Here is a 21,044-nt window from a genome sequence, read left to right as displayed (position 1 = left end):
TTCACTGTTGGTGGGGTTGCAAGCTAATACAACCACTCTGGAAATTAGTCTGGCGTTTCCTCTCAAAATTGGACATAGTACTACCTGAAGACCCAGTTATTCAACTTCTGGGCATTTACCCCAGAGACGCTCCAACATAAAACAAAGACACATGCACCACAATGTTCATAGCAGCTCTATTTATAATATCCAGAAGCTGGAAAGAACCCAGATGTCCTTCAGTAGATGAATGGATACAAAAATTGTGGTACATTTACACAATGGAGTACTACTCAGCTATCAGAAACAATGACTTAACAAAATTCTTAAGAAAATGGATGCATCTAGAGAATATCATACTGAGTGAGATAACCCAGTCCCAAAAGAGCAGACATAATATGCAGTCACTGATAATGGGATATTAACCCCAGAAAGCTCTGAACACCCCAAAAAACAACTCACAGACTGTGTGAAGTTCAATAAAACAAAAAAAAGAATATATTTTAATTATAATAGAAATGTATCACTTCCCCTTTCCTCCCTACAGCCCCTCCCAGTTTCTCTCCTATCCCCTCAAATTAATAGCCTCTTTTCCTATATTATTGTTACATATATACATATGTGTATGTATATGTACCCACAAATAATTAATTAAAACCTTAAAAAATGTATTCATATACTTTTATGCAAAAATGCTGAAAATTTGTCATTTATCTTTGTTTTTAAAATAAAGTTTTTCAATAATAAAAAAATAAAATAAAAATAGGATTTGAAAAAATTAAAGTTACAGCCTGCTTCTACCCTCTTGGTAGAGCGGAACAGTCTTAGTAAGGTGGGCACTAAACGGATGAGTAGCTCACTGCATGACGCAGAGGGTAGTGTGCAGCTCGATGCCAGTGGACATCCTTTGTTGCCAGCAGATTGCTATGGTTATTGTTTAGAGGAAAGTAAACACCCCATATGTACGAGCACAATTTTAGACTGCCAAGTGTTTTGGTCAGAGAGGTATGCGTTTAGTGCAAGTCACGCGGAGCTCTGGTTAACAGTATTCTCTATGCATGTGTGCCTCCTTATCAGCAATCGTGTAACAGTGTACTAATGTCATGATGTAAATGCCATCCAGCCTATGCTCCATCAGAAACCCTACAGGAACCCTGCATGTCTTCACTGTGCTATCCATAGGTCCTGTGGAACAGACCTATTAGACCGACATTCGGCCGTCATAGGTTCCCGCAGTTGCTTTTGCCTGTTGCTACTCTACAGAGCTTTCCCTACAGTTCTCACCAACTGGGCTTGCTCAGAACTGCATAAGCAAAAGTAAACTATGCCTTTTGGACTCTGCCACCTGCTACTGCTGGCAATCTGCATAGCTCAGCATGAAGCGTACGGTTGGATCTGCACAGGACTGTAGGGTGGGACCAGCTCAGGCTCCACAAGATTCAGAAGGTGAGAAGTGAAATGAAAGGACAGCACACTCTGAACTCTGACCTGGACCCTCCATCTCCCCCCCACCCCACACTTCCCTTTTCCAGCGGAGGCTGGTTAGTTTCTTATATAACATTTTGGAGAAACGTAATCCACAAGTAAGAGCCAAACAGTGGAAGCAACTGTTGTTACCATGTGCCAAGCCCCTCTGGAGGCTGAATGACCCTTTCAGAGGGGTTGCTTAAGACCATATGCATATTAGATATTTGAAATTACAATTCATAACCGTAGCAAAATGACAGTTATGAAGTAGCAACACAATCATTTTATAGTTGGGGGGGTCACCACAGTATGAGAGCCGTACTAAGAGGTCACAGCATCAGGAAGGCTGAGAAACACTGTCCTAAAGAATAGTCTAGATTAGAATTATTTAAAACGCACTGTTTCTAAACACATTGGATCGGGATGTCTCTGATAGTCAGGGTCCCTTGCTCTTGGGCCCATGGCAGGGTGCAGCTAAGCGTGTATCTGCCACCAGTCTGTACCTTCACTTCAAGTCAGAAAAACACTTTAAGAACACAGCAAAGTAATTTCAGAATAACAAACTGCCTTTTTATTTTAACAGGTTTGAAAGTAAAATTGTATTAAAAAATGAGCCAGTATATAGATATATATATGTTTTTAAAATAATTCCTTTCAGAGAAAAACTGTTATTTTTAATATACTAAAATATTTATTCTTTACTTTTCTTTGAAAAGGGTAGCTGAAACAAGCAAAAATTCTGGTTATGTTTAAATTTTGTATTTATAATTTTTTAAATTTATTCAGTTTATGAAGATTAACCGAAAGTCACACCCTATCAAAGGTATTACAATAATCTTTCATAAACCCATAGCATTAAAAAAAAAGCTAGTAAATACTTTAGAGTGAAAACAGAAACTTCAGGGCTGGCTGTTAAAAATAAAGACATAAATAATGTTTTTTAAAGGGAGGAATGCTGGGGGGGGGGGGGGGGAATCGCATCACATAAGTAGAGCAGGCGAATTGAATATCAGTTTAGTTCCTCATTGCTAACATGGCATTTATGTCCCAGATGAGATTCCGTAATTGATCCATAATCTGCTTCAGCTGTTGGTTCTTCTGTTTGAGTTTCTGTGAAAACAAAAGGATTACCAACCATGTGATGTGAGAGGTATAGACCTGGAAGTTAGAAGACTAAGTATAGCAAGTGAGGACCCTAATGATCCAGACAGAACCCAAATATTCTGTACAACAAAGGGTCTCTGTCTTAGTTACTGCTCTACTGTAGAGGAGTGACATGGGGCCAAGAGCCATCATGGAAGTATGGCAGCAGGGAGGCAGTCACATTGCTGTGGCTGTATCTACAGCTGACTGCTTACTTCTTGAAATGGCCACTACTAGGCAGAAAGAAGGAGAGGTTGAGGGAGGGAAGAGAGACAGAGACAGCGGAAGTGGCATACTCTTCCAACAAGGCCACCTGAGCAAACCGTTTACCAACAGGCTCCACGCACTGATCTTCACGAGCCTGTGGGAAACACACCCATGCGAAGCTTCCCAGTTCCCACCCTTTTCTGACGTCACAGTCTCTGACGGATGCCTTAACTTCGAACACAAATCTTCTGCCACCTGCTGCCATCCCTTCATAAGATATGTGACACGAAGGGCAGGTCCGAAACCCCAGGAATCTCAGAATTGAGACCCGAAGTGTGGAGCCAGCTCTGCGAAGCTCTCCCTGTCCTGGAACATGTAACCATGACACCCCACTGAGAGAATCATGACAATTGGTCATGGAACATAAAAGCCTGAAGTTCTCCATGTTGAGGTATCTATATAATCTAGGCCCCGAGTGTTTAGCCAATGAGCTTCCTTTCCTGGGCATTCCTTCCAGAAAAATGTAGTTGATCCCTGGTTCACCCTAAGATGTATACATTCACATCCACCATAAAATAAAACGGTTTGGACAAGCAAGGACCATCTCCTTCATCAAGGAGGGCTGCAGGGGGAGGCCTTCATCCTAAAGAGCAGCACCTACATCTCTCGGAGAAGTCCTTCTCTCTTTCAGTCCCTCAGTACTCTTAGCATTCACTTGGAACCAGACCGGATTCTGCCCCATCTTGGGCTCTGCCATCCCTTTTTATCTGGTGCATAGGGAAAGGGCAGACCTGTAGCCTCTGTTCTCAACTCCTGAGGTCCCCAGCGAAACTTTGGGTACACAGGAGACAGAACCACAGCATCCATCCAAGATCTTGCTATTTCTCAGTCGCAAGAACAAGGGCTGGGATCCCTATCAGACTGTGCTCTGCCTCCCCTGTGCTGCTGGCCTGCACCTCAGCAGTGAGGCAGACACGCAGCCTGACAGTGACACGTTTAGTTGTGATAAACCTAGTATTTAGATGCTGTAAGGGCACAGAATGGTTAACCACACTGTCCGTCTAGACACTACTCGGTGATCAGAGGCTCAGCTCTTTACCAATTATAAATGAAGGACACCGGCCAAGTTGTTTCACCTCACACCTGAAGGAAAAAGGTTGTTCGTAAGAGTTCGCAGCAGAACCAGTTTCATTTGCCTAAACTATTACAGTTGCTCAACACCAGACTAAGTATTTGACACATGTTCACAATAGTCACAGAATCTAAGTTGTCAATATAAAAAGCATAAAGTATAATAAAAATGCAATGGCAATACAAAATCAGTCTTCCAGAAATGTAGTGGGAGTTCCTGCTCTAAGATGAAATACAACCTACTTCTAACTCTAGAGAGAAGAGGAGAGTGGCCTAGTGACAAGAAAGGCTCCCTACGATAAGATGATCAGATTCATGTGCACTTCCCACATGCTCTCTATTACTGAGCACTGCTAGTGCACAGTTTACAGGCATCTTAGAAATCCTTTCTTCAAGTTCTATGTGATAAATATCAGCTTTGGTAAAATGTGATACAAACAGAAATTCTGGTCCTCACCAATTATTATGATAATAATTACTCAGTAACACTTGGGAAACAACTTGAATTGAAAGATACAATATTTTAATTAGATTATTTTTTTAAGTACTCTATCTCTATTTAATTTCAGGTAAAGTATTACATGGATACTAGGAAGAGATCTAAAGTCTTGTTACTTCATTAAAAAGCAAGCGGAGATTAAGGGAAGTGCTTTTATTACTTGTATCTAGACTCAGAAGTCACAAACAGGAAGAAGGTCACTAACAGGGACATTAAACACTTTCACTAGGAAACAAGTAATTACAGGCACCTTAATGATATTAGTAAAACTGACTAAATGAATGTTTAGAAACAGGATAGCACAAGACTCAATGGAACACCCGACGACATAGCATACAGGCCTGGACTCTGAGGACTTCAACGCATTTCTGGGAAGGAGGATTGAAATCCAGACTTGGACCACTGTTTCGGGTGACCCATCTTACTGTGACTCTGCAATAGTCAGTCAGGAGAGTGACTTGCATGCTATCCAGTAAAATCAACCACATTCTGGGACAGGATGGATTCCTACCACAAGGACCAAGTCTGGGACACGTGACCTGGACAGACACCAAGCACGCCGTATGCTGGTAAGGCTGTCATTCTCAGCTCAGGTCCTTAGCTCTGTACCAGTAATCTGATCCCACACTAAACTGTCCCCTCAGTGTCCTCACATATGACTTATGGTCCTGCCAGCCTCACAGACTTGGGACTGACAAGTACTGAGTTTGAGTTAGTAAGCTAACATAGCTTTGCAATGCTGCCAAGGTGGCTGCTCTTTATAGACACTCATGTCTGTGGCAACGCCACAGAGTCATCACTTCTAGCTGTGAAATACTTTGGCTGCCATGATTTCCTTTTTAATTCCAACTTTTCAGGAGTGATGTAAGGAAAAGCAATCGAGAGAGATTAAAAGAGGAACGGGAATATGGGTTCATATTTTAAAAAGTATCTAATTTTGAAAATGGGCCATAGTAGCTCCCACCTGGGTCCCAACATCTGAGATGCGGAAGCAGGGTGACTGCTGCTGGTCTGAGGTCAGCTTCAGTTACACACCGAGTTCAACACCAGCCACAGTTACACTGGGGGGCCCTTCCTCAAAAATAACAATGATGATAGTCATAATAATGATAGTAATAACTTGAATAAGTCGTAACATTATCTTGAATGTCATCACTTTGAGAGGATCAGAACCTCAGCATCAAGTATGGAGAGGACAGCCAGGCTACATCCACAAAGGCAGCTGGTAGGGGATAAGGCCTTTCAAAAGGCAGACCCAGCAGAGGTCAGCAAACAAAAGTATTTGCCTGGGATCTCCAGAAGCTGGTGCTGACAAAGAGTGAAAGAACTTGGCTGGGTTGATGGGTAATGAAGAGAGTTCCGTCCTGAAGGGCAAAACATACAACTACAAGGAAATGTAGTGCTACCTGCACATGTAATGCTCAAATGCTCAAAGGGGGCAGGGGCTTCCACCTGAGCTTCAGGAAAGCTGAGAACCATCTAACACTAATCTGATGATCAAGCCCAGACTTCACATTGTCAAGAAAAGCTAAGGAGCAACTAGAAGAAATAAAGCCATGTCCTCAGGTAGTTAAAAACAGATTTCATTATAACCAGCTTCCCAAAAGCCTTTGTAGAGGGCTCCCTCTGTAGCACCATCACTGGTAAAATCTCCCACCAAGACTACTTTCAGTAACACTCATTTGTAAATGAGTTGTGATATGCTAAAAGTAAGGTGTACCACAGAAGAGAGGGTATTTCCCAGCTAACCCTAGAATCTGGACAATACTCAGTTTTCATTAAGTGTAACACAGAGTATTTGGATAGTTTTCCTAAAAAAAATGAGCAGGTTTTAGTTAAAAAAAGTAGCACACAAGTAAAATCTCTGGAGTCAAAACATGCCATGAAACTGTCACCAGAGAGACTGACAGCTATGCTTATTAACGGTTAAACTGTAAATACATTTTCAGGACATGATATGAGATTTGATATATGCAGCCTTGCCACTGGCTGGCTTTAACAGAGGCTGACAGCTGCTATTTTCAAAACCCATCAGCTGTGCATAATTTGTCCCATTAACAGGTGAGCATGTAAGCGAAGTGGATTCTTACTAAGTATGTTTATGCTAAGTCATACCATGGAATTTAATATTCATATCGAAGCTATGACACTTGATAAAAATGCTTTCATTTCCAAATGCTTGGGCTCAATTACATGTCAATCCTTTGATGCCACCCAGTGCCTCTCACAGTTTCATTGCCCATCAACAGAGCACTTTGAGGCAAAATGAAAATTCTGTTGTTCCCAAAGCAGATAATCTCAAATAAGAATTCCTCTCCTTTGCTTTGGAAACATGGCTTAAGGATCCTCCAAACAAGATGCAAACAGTGAAATATTAAAATAATACTGTAATAAATGAGTAATAAAATAAAAGTATCAAATATGACTATTACAAGGCTATATAACGTAGGCCATTTCCCATATTGATGATCTCCATCATATCCTGAGGACCAAGGGCACGGCTCATGGTTTCTGAGCAGGATGATGAGACTGGCAGCAGGTCCCATAGCAACCAGACTCATCAAAGTCAGCCTCTGCTCCACGACACAGCCTCTGAAACTGAGCAGCCAGCGCAAACCAGAAGTTTCAGGCTCCTATTCTGTTTATTTAGAATAAAGACCTCGTGGTATAATGACCTTCTAGATCTATCCTTAAGATGTTGATTATACAGCTCTATGAAGCATTATTTAATTTAAATGCTCATGCATTAAAGTATAGCACAATATTCTTTCCTCAAATATTCCCCTCACTAAGCCAGGGGCATGGAACGTCCTGCTGCTTCCTTTATAGTCTTACTTTCCCAGCCTCATAGCTGCCATGCACGGGAGGGCAGAGCAAACACCTGTACTACATGGCAGGACTTTCGGCAGTCAGCAGCACCTGGCATCCAGTAGGTGCACAGATATTTGAATATTAAGAGAAAAGGTTCAAGAGAAAACTTTAAAAATCCCTCAGAAGCAGAAAACTAAAAATCCTTGGCAATCTTTCAAACCCCGTCTTTCTGTTTCGCTGTTGATATTGTTTGATGTGGTCTTTTGGTGCTAAAACCAGGCATGGCTAGTATTTTACAGCACTCATTTTCAGGATTCATACAATCATAACAGGTAAGATGTATTGCATGTTCCAGTGTTACAAGCTGCTACTGTTCAGGTAAGCTCTTGGCAGAACCTTGCATGTTAAAGATGTGGTCCAAGGACCTGAATTTGATTCCTGGCTCACGTGCTGGAGAGAACCCTTACCCCATACCCCAAACTGTCCTCCAACCTAGAGATTGTTCCAGTCTACTTGCTTTTTAGAAGCAAATTTTATTCTCATCTTCCTGGCTTGAAATTTAAGTGAATCAAGCCTTAGACCCTTTTTATTTTTGCCTCTGGTCAGCATGTTCTCTAGTGCTCAAAAACCAGGTCAGGGGCTGGGGATGTTACATCAAGGATGAGTGCTTGCTATGTGAGCATGAAGATCTACAGTTGGGTCCCAAGCACCCACTTATAAGTCAGAAGTGTTCAGGCCCATCTCTGAACCTAGTAAGGAAGTCCCATGGGCTTTCTGACCAACTGCTCTGGCAAGAATGCCAAGCTGCAGGCTCAGGTGGCCCTGCCTCAAAAGAATAAGGTAGAGGCCATACATGGTGGTACACACCTTTAATCCCAGGATTTGAGAAGCAGAGGCAGGCCGACCTCTAAATTCGAGGCCAGATTGGTCTACAAAGAAATTCCAGGACAGTCAGGATTACAAGAATTCTTAAGAAATACAGAGAAGTTAGAGGTCATTAGATGGGCGCTGTCTGTGAAGAGAAGACACACAGCTTCCACACAATGCAGTTTGATCTTAAACAGGGAATTTATAACATCTTGATTGTTTCCTCTTTGTAAGAACCTGCAACTCAATAACATCACTATAGGGCAGAGACTTTGAGTTAAGTCACTCAATATAAACCAGAAAACAAACTTGGAAACACTGGCTTTTACTGAAAAATAGACAAACTTTTGGGAATCTGTATATCTGCCTATTTGCTGAATTGTTAAAAACTTGTCACTGGCCAATATGGTAAAAGTATGCACGGTTATCTTGTCTTCTTTCTCACAGCCAAGTCCAACACAGAGAAAAGTAACCAGAAATAAGAAAAGAGCTTGCATTTCCTTCTTTCCTTTCCTTCTTTTCCTTCTTTTCCTTCCTTCCTTCCTTCCTTCTTTCCTTTCCTTCCACTTTCTTTTTGTGCTTGGTAGGCAAGTGCCCTACCTCTCACCTACATACATCTCTAGCCGAACAATTCTTGATGCATGAATACAGTTTCAGGACCTAAATTCCATTTCTCAGGACCTTCCTCATTCCAACCCATTTCGTGCTATGAGGTTTTTGTCATGACGGTGACTGATTCTACTTTTGTTGGAAATGGTCTTTTTAATCGAAGCTCATCTTTAATAAAAAGTTGTCAGGTTCTGTGGACTACACTGGGGACCTGCCTACGAGAATGCTAACTGCTTAACACTGGCATGAGTGGGTAGGGAGTAAGCAGCCAGCTCCTTTCTGACTGGATGTAGGCCCGCTCCATGACCCAGAGCCCACAGCCAGTATTAATGAGGCCCAGAATCTGAGACTAGACATGGGCCCAGGGAAAACCCACTATGATTATGCTGTTTAATGAAACCAACAGTAAAACTCTTAATGCTATATTGCTATACCCACAGACAGTGCATCCTTAACCTTCATCTGAGAAGCTTCCTCTTACAGTGGATGGTAATTAATACAGAGACGCACAGCTGGACAATGTGAGAGACTTTGGATTATTTTGTCCTAAAATGAGAATCTTCATCACACTCTTCTCAAGTCTCAGAGATCTGAGTGAGAAGCTGGCAGACACAAGCTGAGAGCCAGCGCTAGTGTACGTAAGGAAACGGCTTGTCCCAGACACAGCAGGATGTATGTTTTCAGAAGGAAATCTCAGTTTGGTTTTACTTGGTTTTTGCCTAGTACTGTACTAAAGGCCTCTATTTTCTTTTTTGCATGCTTTCAAGTTAAGTATTATTAGGATTTGAATTTTTCTGCACAAAATTCTGAAGTAATTAAGGTTGATATTTTATAATAGTTGTTGCTCTCCCAAGAGCTTTGTATGTTCTCTTTAATTATTTAAACACTATGTATTTTAGCAAGACCAGTCACTGTTACAGTCCCCACCCACTTACGTCTTGTTGCAACTGTGAAGAGAACTTGGACAGTTACAATGGCTTGCAGTGGTGTACCTGCAGGTAATCCTTTCTTCCACAGAACTTTTTAAGGACTCTGCTTCTTTATCAGGTAAGTTTTTCTGAGCCTATTAACGGGCTTGTAAATAACTCCTATTTCTGAGGACTTGTCTGTTGTCTTTTTGAAATGGTTATAACTTCTACAATGGTATTAAACACACTGGTAGATTTTATTATATGACATTTAAACAGGAAAAGTTTTATACTCTACTTATATAAAAACTATGGCTACCTATGAAACAGAAAAAGGCAGAGAGAAACCCTGTTTGAAGCTCTGAGTCAGCAGTGTACTGGAGTAAACGCCCTGTAGCCACCAGGAAGAAATGCTTTCTGACAGCCTGCATTGTGTACATGACCTGAATTCCCTTTATATAGCTCAGAAGGCTCCTCTTTCCTAGGCTAGGTTGCTAACTTGCTGATACATTCTATCCACTACAATGAAGGGTGCTGGTTTATTCGGTAGCCTTTGGTAGGTGAGGGCACGTCTCCAACACAGAATGAACCCCAGCTCTCTCCGACTGTTCTGCTGCATGAGAAGTTTAATATCTGAAGTTTAATAGATGCTTTTCAGTGAGATGCTTTTGGGGCAGAGTTAGGATAATGCTGTGGTAACAGCTGTAATTTAGACACAGGCTGATGCAGTCCCGTTTCCTGCTGGATGTTTAGCATCATTGACTGTCACGCAGAGGGGCAAGAGCTGAGTTCAGGGAGGTGAACAAGCTGGTACTGAGTGCCCCATGGGCTCTGAGAGACCTTGGCTAAGTAAAATCCATGGCCTTTCGTGACTTCACACCACAGTCTGGCTAGCATCACACTTCTTGCCTTTCTCTAAATACGGTGACTCTGCCACAAAGCAACGCCACGGGATTCCAAAATTCAAACTGTTTTACAGCTATGCCACGTCCCCTACTTACTTTTATCAAGAACTCCAGAATATAAAATATACAGAACTAATAACTCACCTTATTTACTTCCGCAATTTCTCGTCTCTCTTCAGTGACAAAGCGAGGTGGACCAGCCCGGTCATCATTCTTTGAGCCGTCTTCATCCACATACGGAATCAGTTGCTGGAAGTGACAGGAAGAAGTATAAGGTGGGAGCCAAATATCTGAACTAAACCACCACAGAGACTGCATCTGCTTAGAATCCATTTTTGTACATGTTTTTACTGCTTTAAGAATAGATTATTTTCATGCAAAGGCCTGAAACCACAGCTTTAAAAGTTATCATTTCAGTGTATTCTAGGAGCCCAGACACCGGCTTTAGCATATATACAAGCAGAAGCCAACATCAAACTAAATGGAGAGAAACTTGAAGAAATCCCATTAAAATCAGGGTCTGAACAAGGCTGCCCACTCTCTCCCTTCCTATTTAATATAGTACTCAAAGTCCTAGCCAGAGAAATTAGACAAGAAAAGCAGCTCAAAGGGATACACACTGGAAAGGAAGAAGTCAAATTATCACTATTTGAAGATGATATAATAGTATACTTAAGTGACCCCAAAAATTCCACCAGAGAACCCCTAAAGCTGATAAACAACTTCAGCAAGGCGGCTGGATATAAAATTAACTCAAATAATCAGTAGCCTTCCTCTACTTAATAGATAAACAGGCTAAGAATGAAATTAGGGAAACAACCCCCTTCACAATAGTCACAAACAGCATGAAATACCTTGGTGTGACTCTAACCAAGCATGTGAAAGATCTGTATGACAAGTATGTCAAGTCTCTGAGGAAAGAAATCAAAGAAGATTGCAGAGGCTGGAAAGATCTCCCATGTTCTTGGGTTGGCAGGATTAATATAGTAAAAATGGCCATCTTGCCAAAAGCAATCCACAGATTCAATACAATCAAAATTCCCTATCACAATTCCCACTCAATTCTTTATAGTTAGAAAGAGCAATTTAAAAATTCATTTTGAATAACAAAAAAACCTAGGATAGCAAAAACTATTCTCAACAATAAAAGAACTTCTGGCAGAATCACCATCCTTGACCTCAAGCTGTATTAGGACACCAATGGCTTATACTCTAAGAACAAGAATCGACAAAAGGGACCTTATAAAATTACAAAGTTTCTGTAAGACAAAGGACACTGTCATTAGGACAAAATAGCAACTGACAGACTGGGAAAAGATCTTTACCAATCCTACATCTGATAGAGGGCTAATATCCAATATAAACAATGAACTCAAAAAGTTAGACTTCAGAGAACCAAATAACCCTATTAAAAATGGGGTATAAAGCTAAACAGAGAATTTACAACTGAGGAATATTGAAAGGCCTAGAGAGCACCTAAAGAAATGTTCAACATCCTTAGTCATCATGGAAATGCAAATCAAAACAACCCTGAGATTCTACCTCACACCAGTCAGAATGGCTAAGATCAAAATCTCAGGTGACAGAAGATGCTGGTGAAGATGCGGAGAAAGAAGAACACTTCTCCATTGTTGGTGGGGTTGTAAGCTGGTACAACCACTCTGGAAATCAGTTTGGTGGTTCCTCAGAAAATTGGACATAGTACTATCTGAAGACCCAGTTATTCCACTTCTGGGCATATACCCCAAAGAAGCTCCAACATCTAACAAGGACACATGCTCCACCATGTTCATAGCAGCTCTATTTATAATAGCCAGAAGCTGGAAAGAACCCAGATGTCCTTCCAAAGAGGAATGAATACAGAAAATGTTCTACATATACACAATGAAGTACTACTCAGTTATTAGAAACAATGAATTTATGAAATGAATGTAACTAGAAAATATCATCCTGAGTGATGTAACCCAGTCACAAAAGAACACACATGGTATGCACAGGAAAACAAGGCTACAAAAATCATCTATGAAAAACTTCACGTTTATATCTTTTCCCCCATGTAGAGCTGAGTAATACTGTGCTGACCGTACTGCGCCTGACATGCAGACTCCTACCACAGAAGCTCACCTCGACAGGAATGGGGTCCATCCCACCACAGTTCTCATTACATTTGTCATAGACCAGCCGGAGCTTCCTGAAGAGAATAGAAAGTTGCCGAAGATGGTCCTGTAGCTTTGTTAGCCGATCTTGGTAAGTTCCTGTATGGTAAGTGACACCATTTGGCAGCTTGGCAGGAAAAAGAAAACAACAGAAATATTAAAGTTTTAACAATAACCCTATTAGCAACTTAGCTCAATGTTTCACTGCAATATTAGAGCCTTAGAAAAGGCTGACTGGTCACAGCTGAAATGCCTCAGTCCATTAATGCCAATAAATTTACAGTCCTAATACTACTATCACATAAAAGTAGAAAGCTGCTGAACTTGTCCAGGAACTATATATATATATGCATTATATATCCATATATATGATATATCCATATATATATGCATTAAATATTACATACACGCATCTAAAAGCATAGGGTTTTGTTTTGCATAAATAAAAACAATATGCTCTTGTATTTCCAAAAGCATTTTCAAAATACCTTAACACAAACCACCAAAGTTCACTGAAAAAAAAAAAAAATCATTAACAGTAGATAGGGGTACAAATCAGCAAACACTAGAATACTGTCAATAAATCCTTGCAAATAGCTACTATGATCATATCTATTTTGAGTCACCAAACTTAATTCAGAATTCAGCCAGCCTGGTAGCATGTCTGTAACTTCTCTTAGGAGGATCCCATAGTCAAGGACAGCCTACTACGTAAAGTCAATTCAAGGCCTGCTTGGGGAAATTTACGAGATCGTGTTTCAGAACAAGAAGTAAAAGGTAGGCAGGTGATCAGCTCTGGGAAAGCATCTGCCCCACACACTGTACATTGCCCTGGTACAATGGCTAAGTAATTAATGACATAATTTTCCCAAAAAAGCCAGAGTATTCATTGAATAATTACAAAGTCACATACAAATGGAATTTGAACGGGCTTGAATGATTTCTTTCTCATTCCCACAGACCCTTTGCTAAATGTTATAGCTTCTCAGCTCAGGAGACAGAGCTTCCGAAATCTGTGAAATATTTCTAGTTTTAGGAGTCCTCAGCACTGATATACTTTAAAACGCCTCTGTGAAGTGTGATGAAATACCAAGGGTCCTTTTGCTCACAGCATTTTAAAATAAGACGTGGAAGGATTCATGCTCCCACACAGTGTAGGATTTCCTCTAAGGAGTCCCTTTTCAGGTGTGAACAGGAACCAACAACACAGAGGAGCAGTTTCAGGACCCTGCTTTCCTGTCTGAATGAGAAGGGGTGTGACAGTCACACTTACCAGGCTTACTGGGCTTGCACACTTTGCCCATACGCTCTACTTAGAAAACCTGCAACTGCTCTTTGTAGCAATTTGGCACAGGAGGTCTGGTGTACGGTCTGACTAATTCTAATGAGCATTTCAGCCCCGAGTCTATGCTTATGCGCTCACAAGACATCTATGTCAGGTACAAAAAGATGGATGAGTCTTATTATGAAGAGATGGAATCCTGTTGGAACATAAGGAATTTCCCACCTGAAATCTGCCCATGTAGTAAGTCTGGATATTGGTTTTTATACGACATCAGCTTAGCACTCACCTTGTGGGTTGTCAAGTAATGCTCTGGACTCAAGAGTGGCAGCGATCGTGAGTGATGAGGCCTCCTCACCCTACAGAACTTACAGTAATAGCACCTGTCATCCCTTGCTGCATGCTGTAGTGCAGCTACTCAGCTGGAGAGCTCATCAATAACCATCTCCCTCATGAATATGGATGATACCATAAACATATCACACTCCCAGATACTAAAAAGGCATTCAACTAAACTCATCACCTATTCTTATAGAATTCCCCATATATGAAAATATATTTATGTTATAAAGGCTGCATCATGATTGATGCGCAGATATTGGAGGAATTCTTTCTGAGGTCAGGGACAGTAAAAAAATCTAGAAATAAACTTAGAAATGATAAAATAGAAATTTAAAATACAAAACAAGAAAAGGAGATTCCATGTTCTTGGTCACTATGACAGTGTACAGTTTTCTAGGCTAAAGAACCAATAACATCACTAAAAGCCTTTTCTTCTTGTTCTAGATCTAAGATGTATGTGGAAAAGTAAGCAAGGAACACTTATTCTGAACTGGAAACATAAACACATCAGAGAGACTCAGAGAATAGTTAAGAATAAGGCATCAGAGCATGACAGACAGCAGCTATGGGGAAAGAAGCAATAGACCCAGGCAGATACATCTGTAAGAACCTATAACTGGACCAGCAGAGGGGAGAGGTGAGCTTTTCTTCTTTTTTCTTCATTCTTCTCTCACACAACACATCCGCATGGTCTAACAAGTAACAATAAGACTAGGCACAAGACACTTATCAAGCCTAGACAAGGCAGTCCAGTGGGGGAAAAGGGGTCCCAAGAGCAGGGAAGAGTGGGAGAGAAGCCCACTCTCATTGTTAGGAGACTTCACAAACATCACAACCTTAACAACTACAACATGTATGCAGAGGACCTAGCACAGACCCGTGGTTGCTTCTTCAGACTCTGTGAGGCCGCCCCGTGAGTTTGCTTAGCTGTAGCGAGGTCAGGTTTGCAGCAGGAACCCCTTTGTGTGAGAAACTGTCATTTGTCCCAGCTTAAGGAAGAATGTGCTTCCTACCTACGGATGAATACGTTGCAAAGTGAAAAAAGGCGGAGTACAGAGTAGTGTCCACACCAAACTGTTATCTGTGCAAAAAGGAGGGGTGAGACGAAACACACCCAGATTTGACTAAATATGCAAAAGGAATTTGGAAGAGAACTACAAACAGGCAGCAAGAATCATTAACGGGCATCCCTTACAGAGAGGGATTAGGTCCTAGTAGACAGGGACTAGAAAGGAAAATGCTCAGGGCAGTTTGTCATTTCTAAATTATGAATATATTAAGTAGTCAAAATATGAGATAAAAGGTCAAAGGGATAACAAACAGAGTCAAAGTAATACCATTTTCCACAGGGAATCTAAATCTGGTATTCAGGGATATTTGGGGAGAGACTTCATAACACCTTGAATCCTTTTCTTTCAAAACGTTTGCTAATGTCTTTCTCTGAAGAAAAGTCTACAGTTTCTGAAATCTTGAGCAATTAAATCTAATACACAAAGAATCGTTTTTCTCAAAGAAATGCTTAGAAGTAACTGTACTGGTATGTAATTATGCATTTTCATGGACTTAGTGTAGATGATTTAAAATCTGGGTATTTTAAAGGGCATGGGGTACTCCCTCCTGCTGGGAGCCGGGTAAGATCCTCACTGGCCCACGGGATGCCAAAACTATGGCATGATGTCCCTGTGCATAGGGTTTGCTCCTGTGTAACAGAGTACACCACTAATAAAAATAAACCAGAACAATAACAGTCGGCCCTATCAAAGGTCTGTATAACAGAAGTTAAGTGCAAGCTGCATTCTTAACACATCCACTTCAGAATTCATAAGAACCTGGGTAATGGAAATTGGGTAAGCAGCCTATGGTTAAAAGAACACTCAGGCTGTTCACAGTTAAGAGCCTCTGTTTGTATCGTGGCTTCTGACTTTTTTGGAGCCCAAAGGCCACTCTGTTGTTGATTTTGGGGCCAGTGTAATGTCTCCCAAAGAGCTGCCGATGAGTTTGGGCACAGACTGAAAGGCAGAGAGGTCACTGTTGCTGCCCTTACAAGCCGGTTAGTAGAACAGATCCACCTCTGGAGCCCCATTATAGGCAGGACCTTTCAGAAAGTCTCTTTCTGTGCAGGCGATGGAATTGAACTGTAACTTTGTTACTAAGAGAGATGGCTCAGCAACAGCATACAGGACCCAACAACAGGTTATTAGGGTCATCTGTGATGGTGGGTGGTCCAATTATAATCTCTTTGATCCTCAGTTTTCTTAATGTGAAATAGGAATACAAAAAAAACAAAACAAAACAAAACAAAACAAAAACAAAACAACAAAAAAAAACCCTTCCTGAAATTGTTCTTATGTGCCTGGCCAAGAAGAGTAATTGGCAGGTATTTACTGATCTGAGACCATACTGGCTTCTACACACTCTAATCCAGATGCTGGCACAGGGCAGGCAAAATATAAGAAAAACAGTGCCGGCTGAATTCAGAGACATCATACAATCCACACTCTGGTCATTTCCTTAGATATTGATTCACTGGAAATTGCCAAAGAATTTCAAACATCTCTTTTGAGTCCATTTATCATGATGCTATCTTCATATAACATTTCACACTTACTGACAGAGCACTAAGAGATTCCCACAAGATGGAATCATTTATATCAAAATCAGAGAAGAAAATCTCAACTATCTTTTTTTAAAGCAAACAAACAAAAGCCATCAAATACTCTTTGGAGCGCCCACAGAAGTAAACGTTGTTAACAGTCTCAAGACAGGGATTAAAGGAAGCCCAGTAGCTTTTGGGCAGTCAGTGTACCTCTCTGACCCACAGACTCCTCATGAATGGAACAAAGGTACTTTCTGCATCTTGCAGGGTTGGGATAAACAAGCTCTAAGGATGACTAACAAACTATACCGGAACAATCTGGAGCCAAAAGATGAACTTAGAGCAGAACTAAATTGCCATAATCGTCCTTTCAGAATTTAGCCAGGTTATAAACACAAGGAAAGACTCAGAGGGCAGAACTTCTACAAGAAACAGCCAATGTTTCCTAAATTTTTATGTTTGACACCAAAAGCAAGAACTGTGGATGAACAAATCAACAAAGGGGATGCCCTCAAAACAGGTTATGAGCTGTTTGCTCCTCAAATCACACTTTGAAGACAAGAAAGTGAGAGCCAAACTTAAAAAAATATTTTTTTTGGTCATTATTTGTAAAGGCAGCGCTATTCATAAGTACTCCAAAGTAAAAAAAAAAAACCCAAGCATGCCCCCACAGACAGACAAACGCAAAGGCATATTCAACTCAACAAAATAGTAAGAAAGAAAATAACACATGTATGTGCTGAACACACCTAGAGCAGACATGCTATGTAATTCTTATCACATACACCTGGAAAGCAAAAGTAACAGTGGCCCCATGGGGAATGGAGATGACATGTCAGAGGGGTGTAAGGAAACTTCTTGAATAATGGCTGTTTTCACTATTACAGCTAGGATGAAGTCACACATATATTCCTAAATATGTCAAAACTTCACAGCAGCACGGCTTGTCTCTAGAAAGGGGGATAAACGACTGTCTGAATTTTTCAGCTTCTGGGAATCTCCTCCAGGAAAACTTTGCTCTAATAATTTTAAAGTAATTTTTTTTTTTTTAAAGACAGTTACGGTGCGATCCATTTGAACTTAGAAAAACAGGATGTTTATAGAACTCGGTCCAATCTAGAAAAGGTGACTCCAATTCCACCAACTAAACCCAAGATGGTGATAGGCACATAGTGGGGATGCTTTGGGACTGGCGCCTGATGACTAACTGGGATACAGGACAGATATGTGCTTGTGACACTTCTGGGGGTAATGGGCACAGCCAGTACAGGAATCGCCCGGGGTGGGGGAGAGACATGCTGGAGAACAGTTCTGGGGAAAATAGGGGTGACCATGTGTGGAATCGCTCCCATCAGGAGGCAGACTCGTGCTGGGGACACTGGGTAGAACGGGGTATCCACCTGAGGTATCCCTGGGTGCATGATGGGGACTTTAGGTGTAAGGGGGTGTGTCCATTCCAGGGCAAAAGATAGAGACAAACAGGGAGTACAAGGGACGGACACACAAGCTGGGAACCAAGGTTGTAAAGCTGAATGTCCCAGTCTGAGGTCTTCCAGGTCTCCACACCTGCAGTCTCTCAGGGCAAGGGCTGAGGATCTGGGGTGCAGAGGCGACACGGCCACTCTGAGGTCGCCCGCGCCCACCAGCTCTGTCATCCCAGGTGCCCACCTGCATGTTCCTGAGCAGCTGGAAGATCTCCATGGTGCGGTACACGATGTCCTGCACGGTCTCCTGCCCGATGCGGCACAGCGTGGCCGTGTTGACCTCGCGCGCGGCCTGCTGCGCCTGCGGGCCGCCGAAGGGCCCGGACGCCATGCCGGTGGGCGCCAACGGAGGGGTGGACATGGCAGGCCCGGCGGCTCGGCCACTCTGCGGATTTCAAACCAGCGGCGCCACTTCCGCCCGCCGCGACGCAAGCGCTGTACCGGAAGACCCAGGGGCTTGTCGCCACGCGGAGCCTGACGCGATTGGGCTACGCGCTTGGGACGTGCAAGACGGACAGGAACAAAAACCAATCATCAATGGAGTTCTGTCCAGGGGGCGGTACTATTGATGGGAGGGGGTGGGTTTTCCCAGCGTCCGGTCTCTGTGTAGTCGCCCTAAATTGTACTTCTTGGTGGTTCTCTGCTTGTTCTCCCAGTGCACACTGTCTCACAACAAACCTGTGAGGTGTACCTGTAGGACCCCCTTTCGGGGACCCCCCACTCGAGTCTCAGGACATGAGGTTACCCAATGAAACGTGAGAGACCTTCTTGTTGCAAAAGCCCGAGGTAGTTTAATGACGGAGCTCTAGGCCCATAGGCTGAGACAGCAGCATCGACCCTGAACTCAATTAGGGGGACATATTTTTAGGGAAAATTACATAAGCAACAAGCACATAATAATTTCATTGGTTTATTTAAATTGGCACTTTGTCTGCTTTTGGATATGATTCAACTCTAGAGCTCTCTGTTTTGGGGCACACTGACCTTCATACTAGTTTTTCTCAGGACTGCAAGGCCAGCCCAGACCTTATCCAGTCTAGCAGGTCTGGGTTTGGACCATTTCTTTAAACAAGTTATTTTGTTTTTAGCCTTGAAGCATACTTATCCTCAAAGCAGGGTCCGTGGGGCCAACTTGAAATTTTAACTCTTTCATACCTAGGTACTGTCTTTTGAGACATGATGCAGGCTCAGAGGGCTTGAAGTAGTCGTGCTACAATTTCCTCTTCCGAGGAAGAAAACATGATTTCTGTTCTTCTATGCTTCAGGGTAACAAGAACCCACCACCGGGATTGCTTTTGTTCCCTGCTCAAGTAAGTTCGAAGTTCCTCTAAGTAACACACCTGTAGATGTGCACTACTTTCTGATTGTAAAACTACAGTTAATAATCCCTCGATGTCAGTCCAAAATTTCAGCGTATTCAATAATTCTCTGCTTTTCCTATACACTACGTGTCTACAAAAATACTTATGTGTTAAATTAGACACAGTAAGAAATTAATGATAGCAATATAGCAATATATTACGGTTATTTCAAGCTTGGCAATTACTTCTATAAAATTCAATTTAACAGTTTTGAACCATAGTTGAACTATGCTACATAAAGTCTATGTAAAATATCAAACCTCAAGGATAGTTGCTGTACTGCCTACTGATGTGGTTATGTTTACTTTCTGAGTCGCCTCCCTCTATGAACATGCTAAAATACAACTTCACTAAAAACAAGTTTGTCTTACTGATTTCCTAATTTTCTCTGGATTTAATGATTGCTGAGTTCAAATGACACAAATAATATGTAGATAATATAAGGAATGTTCTGGTTTTGTTGATTTTTTGTATAGTTCTTTTTGTTTCTGCTTGGTCTATTTCTGCTCTGAGTTTGATTATTTCTTGCCGTCTACTCCTCTTGGATGTATCTGCTTCCTTTTGTTCTAGAGTTTTCAACTGTGCTGTCAAGTTGCTGATGTATGCTCTCTCCAGTTTCTTTTTGGAAGCACTCAGAGCTATGAGTTTTCCTCTTAGTACTGCTTTCATTGTATCCCATAGGTTTGGGTATGTTGTGTTTTCGTTTTCATTAAATTCTAGAAAATCCTTAATTTCTTTCTTTATTTCTTCCTTGACCATGTTATCACTGAGCAGAGCATTTTTTCAGCTTCCATGTGTATGTGGGCTTTTGTTGTTTTTGTTGTTATTTAAGACCAGCCTTAGTCCATGGTGATCTGATAGGATTCATGGGAGTATTTCGATCTTTTTATATCTATTGAGGCTTGTTTTGTGACCGATTATATGGTCAATTTTGGAGAAGGCACTATAAGATGCTGAGAAGAAGGTATATTCTTTTGTTTTAGGGTGAAATGTTCTATAGATGTCTGTTAAATCCAATTGGTTCATAACTTCTGTTAGTTTCACTGTATGTCCGTCCAGTTTCTGCTTCCATGATCTGTCCATTGATGAGAATAGGGTGTTAAAACCTCCCACTGTTATTGTGCGTGCTGCAATATATGCTTTGAGCTTTAGTAGGGTTTCTGCTATTATGGACGTGGATGCTCTTGTACTTGGAGCATAGATGTTCAGGATTGAGAGTTTGTCTTGATAGATTTTTCCAGTGGTGAGTAAAATGTGTCATTTCATATCCTTTTTGATAACTTTTGGTTGAAAATCT

General features: G+C 41.5%; 1 protein-coding gene across 1 annotated transcript; it reads right to left on the bottom strand.

Moving 5' to 3' along the window:
- Nucleotides 1-1,994: 1,994 nt before the first annotated feature.
- Nucleotides 1,995-18,815, bottom strand: MED30 (mediator complex subunit 30). The gene is made up of 4 exons (XM_080909471.1): nucleotides 18,571-18,815; nucleotides 12,651-12,809; nucleotides 10,671-10,775; nucleotides 1,995-2,556 (listed from the first exon to the last, which is right to left on the bottom strand). Exons 1-4 carry the CDS (start codon nucleotides 18,745-18,747, stop codon nucleotides 2,461-2,463), a joined length of 537 nt encoding a protein of 178 aa, XP_080765597.1. The 5' UTR covers nucleotides 18,748-18,815; the 3' UTR covers nucleotides 1,995-2,460.
- Between the last annotated feature and the right edge of the window lie 2,229 nt (nucleotides 18,816-21,044).

The sequence above is a fragment of the Micromys minutus genome (genome assembly GCF_963924665.1).
Source record: "Micromys minutus genome assembly, chromosome: 33".
Lineage (NCBI taxonomy): Eukaryota > Metazoa > Chordata > Mammalia > Rodentia > Muridae > Micromys > Micromys minutus.
The sequence above is the reverse complement of the archived record's forward strand: the minus strand, read 5'-3'. Positions and strand labels throughout refer to the sequence as shown.

Excerpts from the sequence above, each read along its gene's own strand:
- MED30 (XM_080909471.1), bottom strand. The coding sequence starts at position 18,747 with ATGTCCACCCCTCCGTTGGCGCCCACCGGCATGGCGTCCGGGCCCTTC. Across the intron at positions 10,776-12,650 it reads TGGACCCCATTCCTGTCGAG|CAACTGATTCCGTATGTGGA; the intron begins GTGAGCTTCTGT and ends TGTCACTTCCAG. Across the intron at positions 2,557-10,670 it reads AAATTGCGGAAGTAAATAAG|AAACTCAAACAGAAGAACCA; the intron begins GTGAGTTATTAG and ends TTGTTTTCACAG.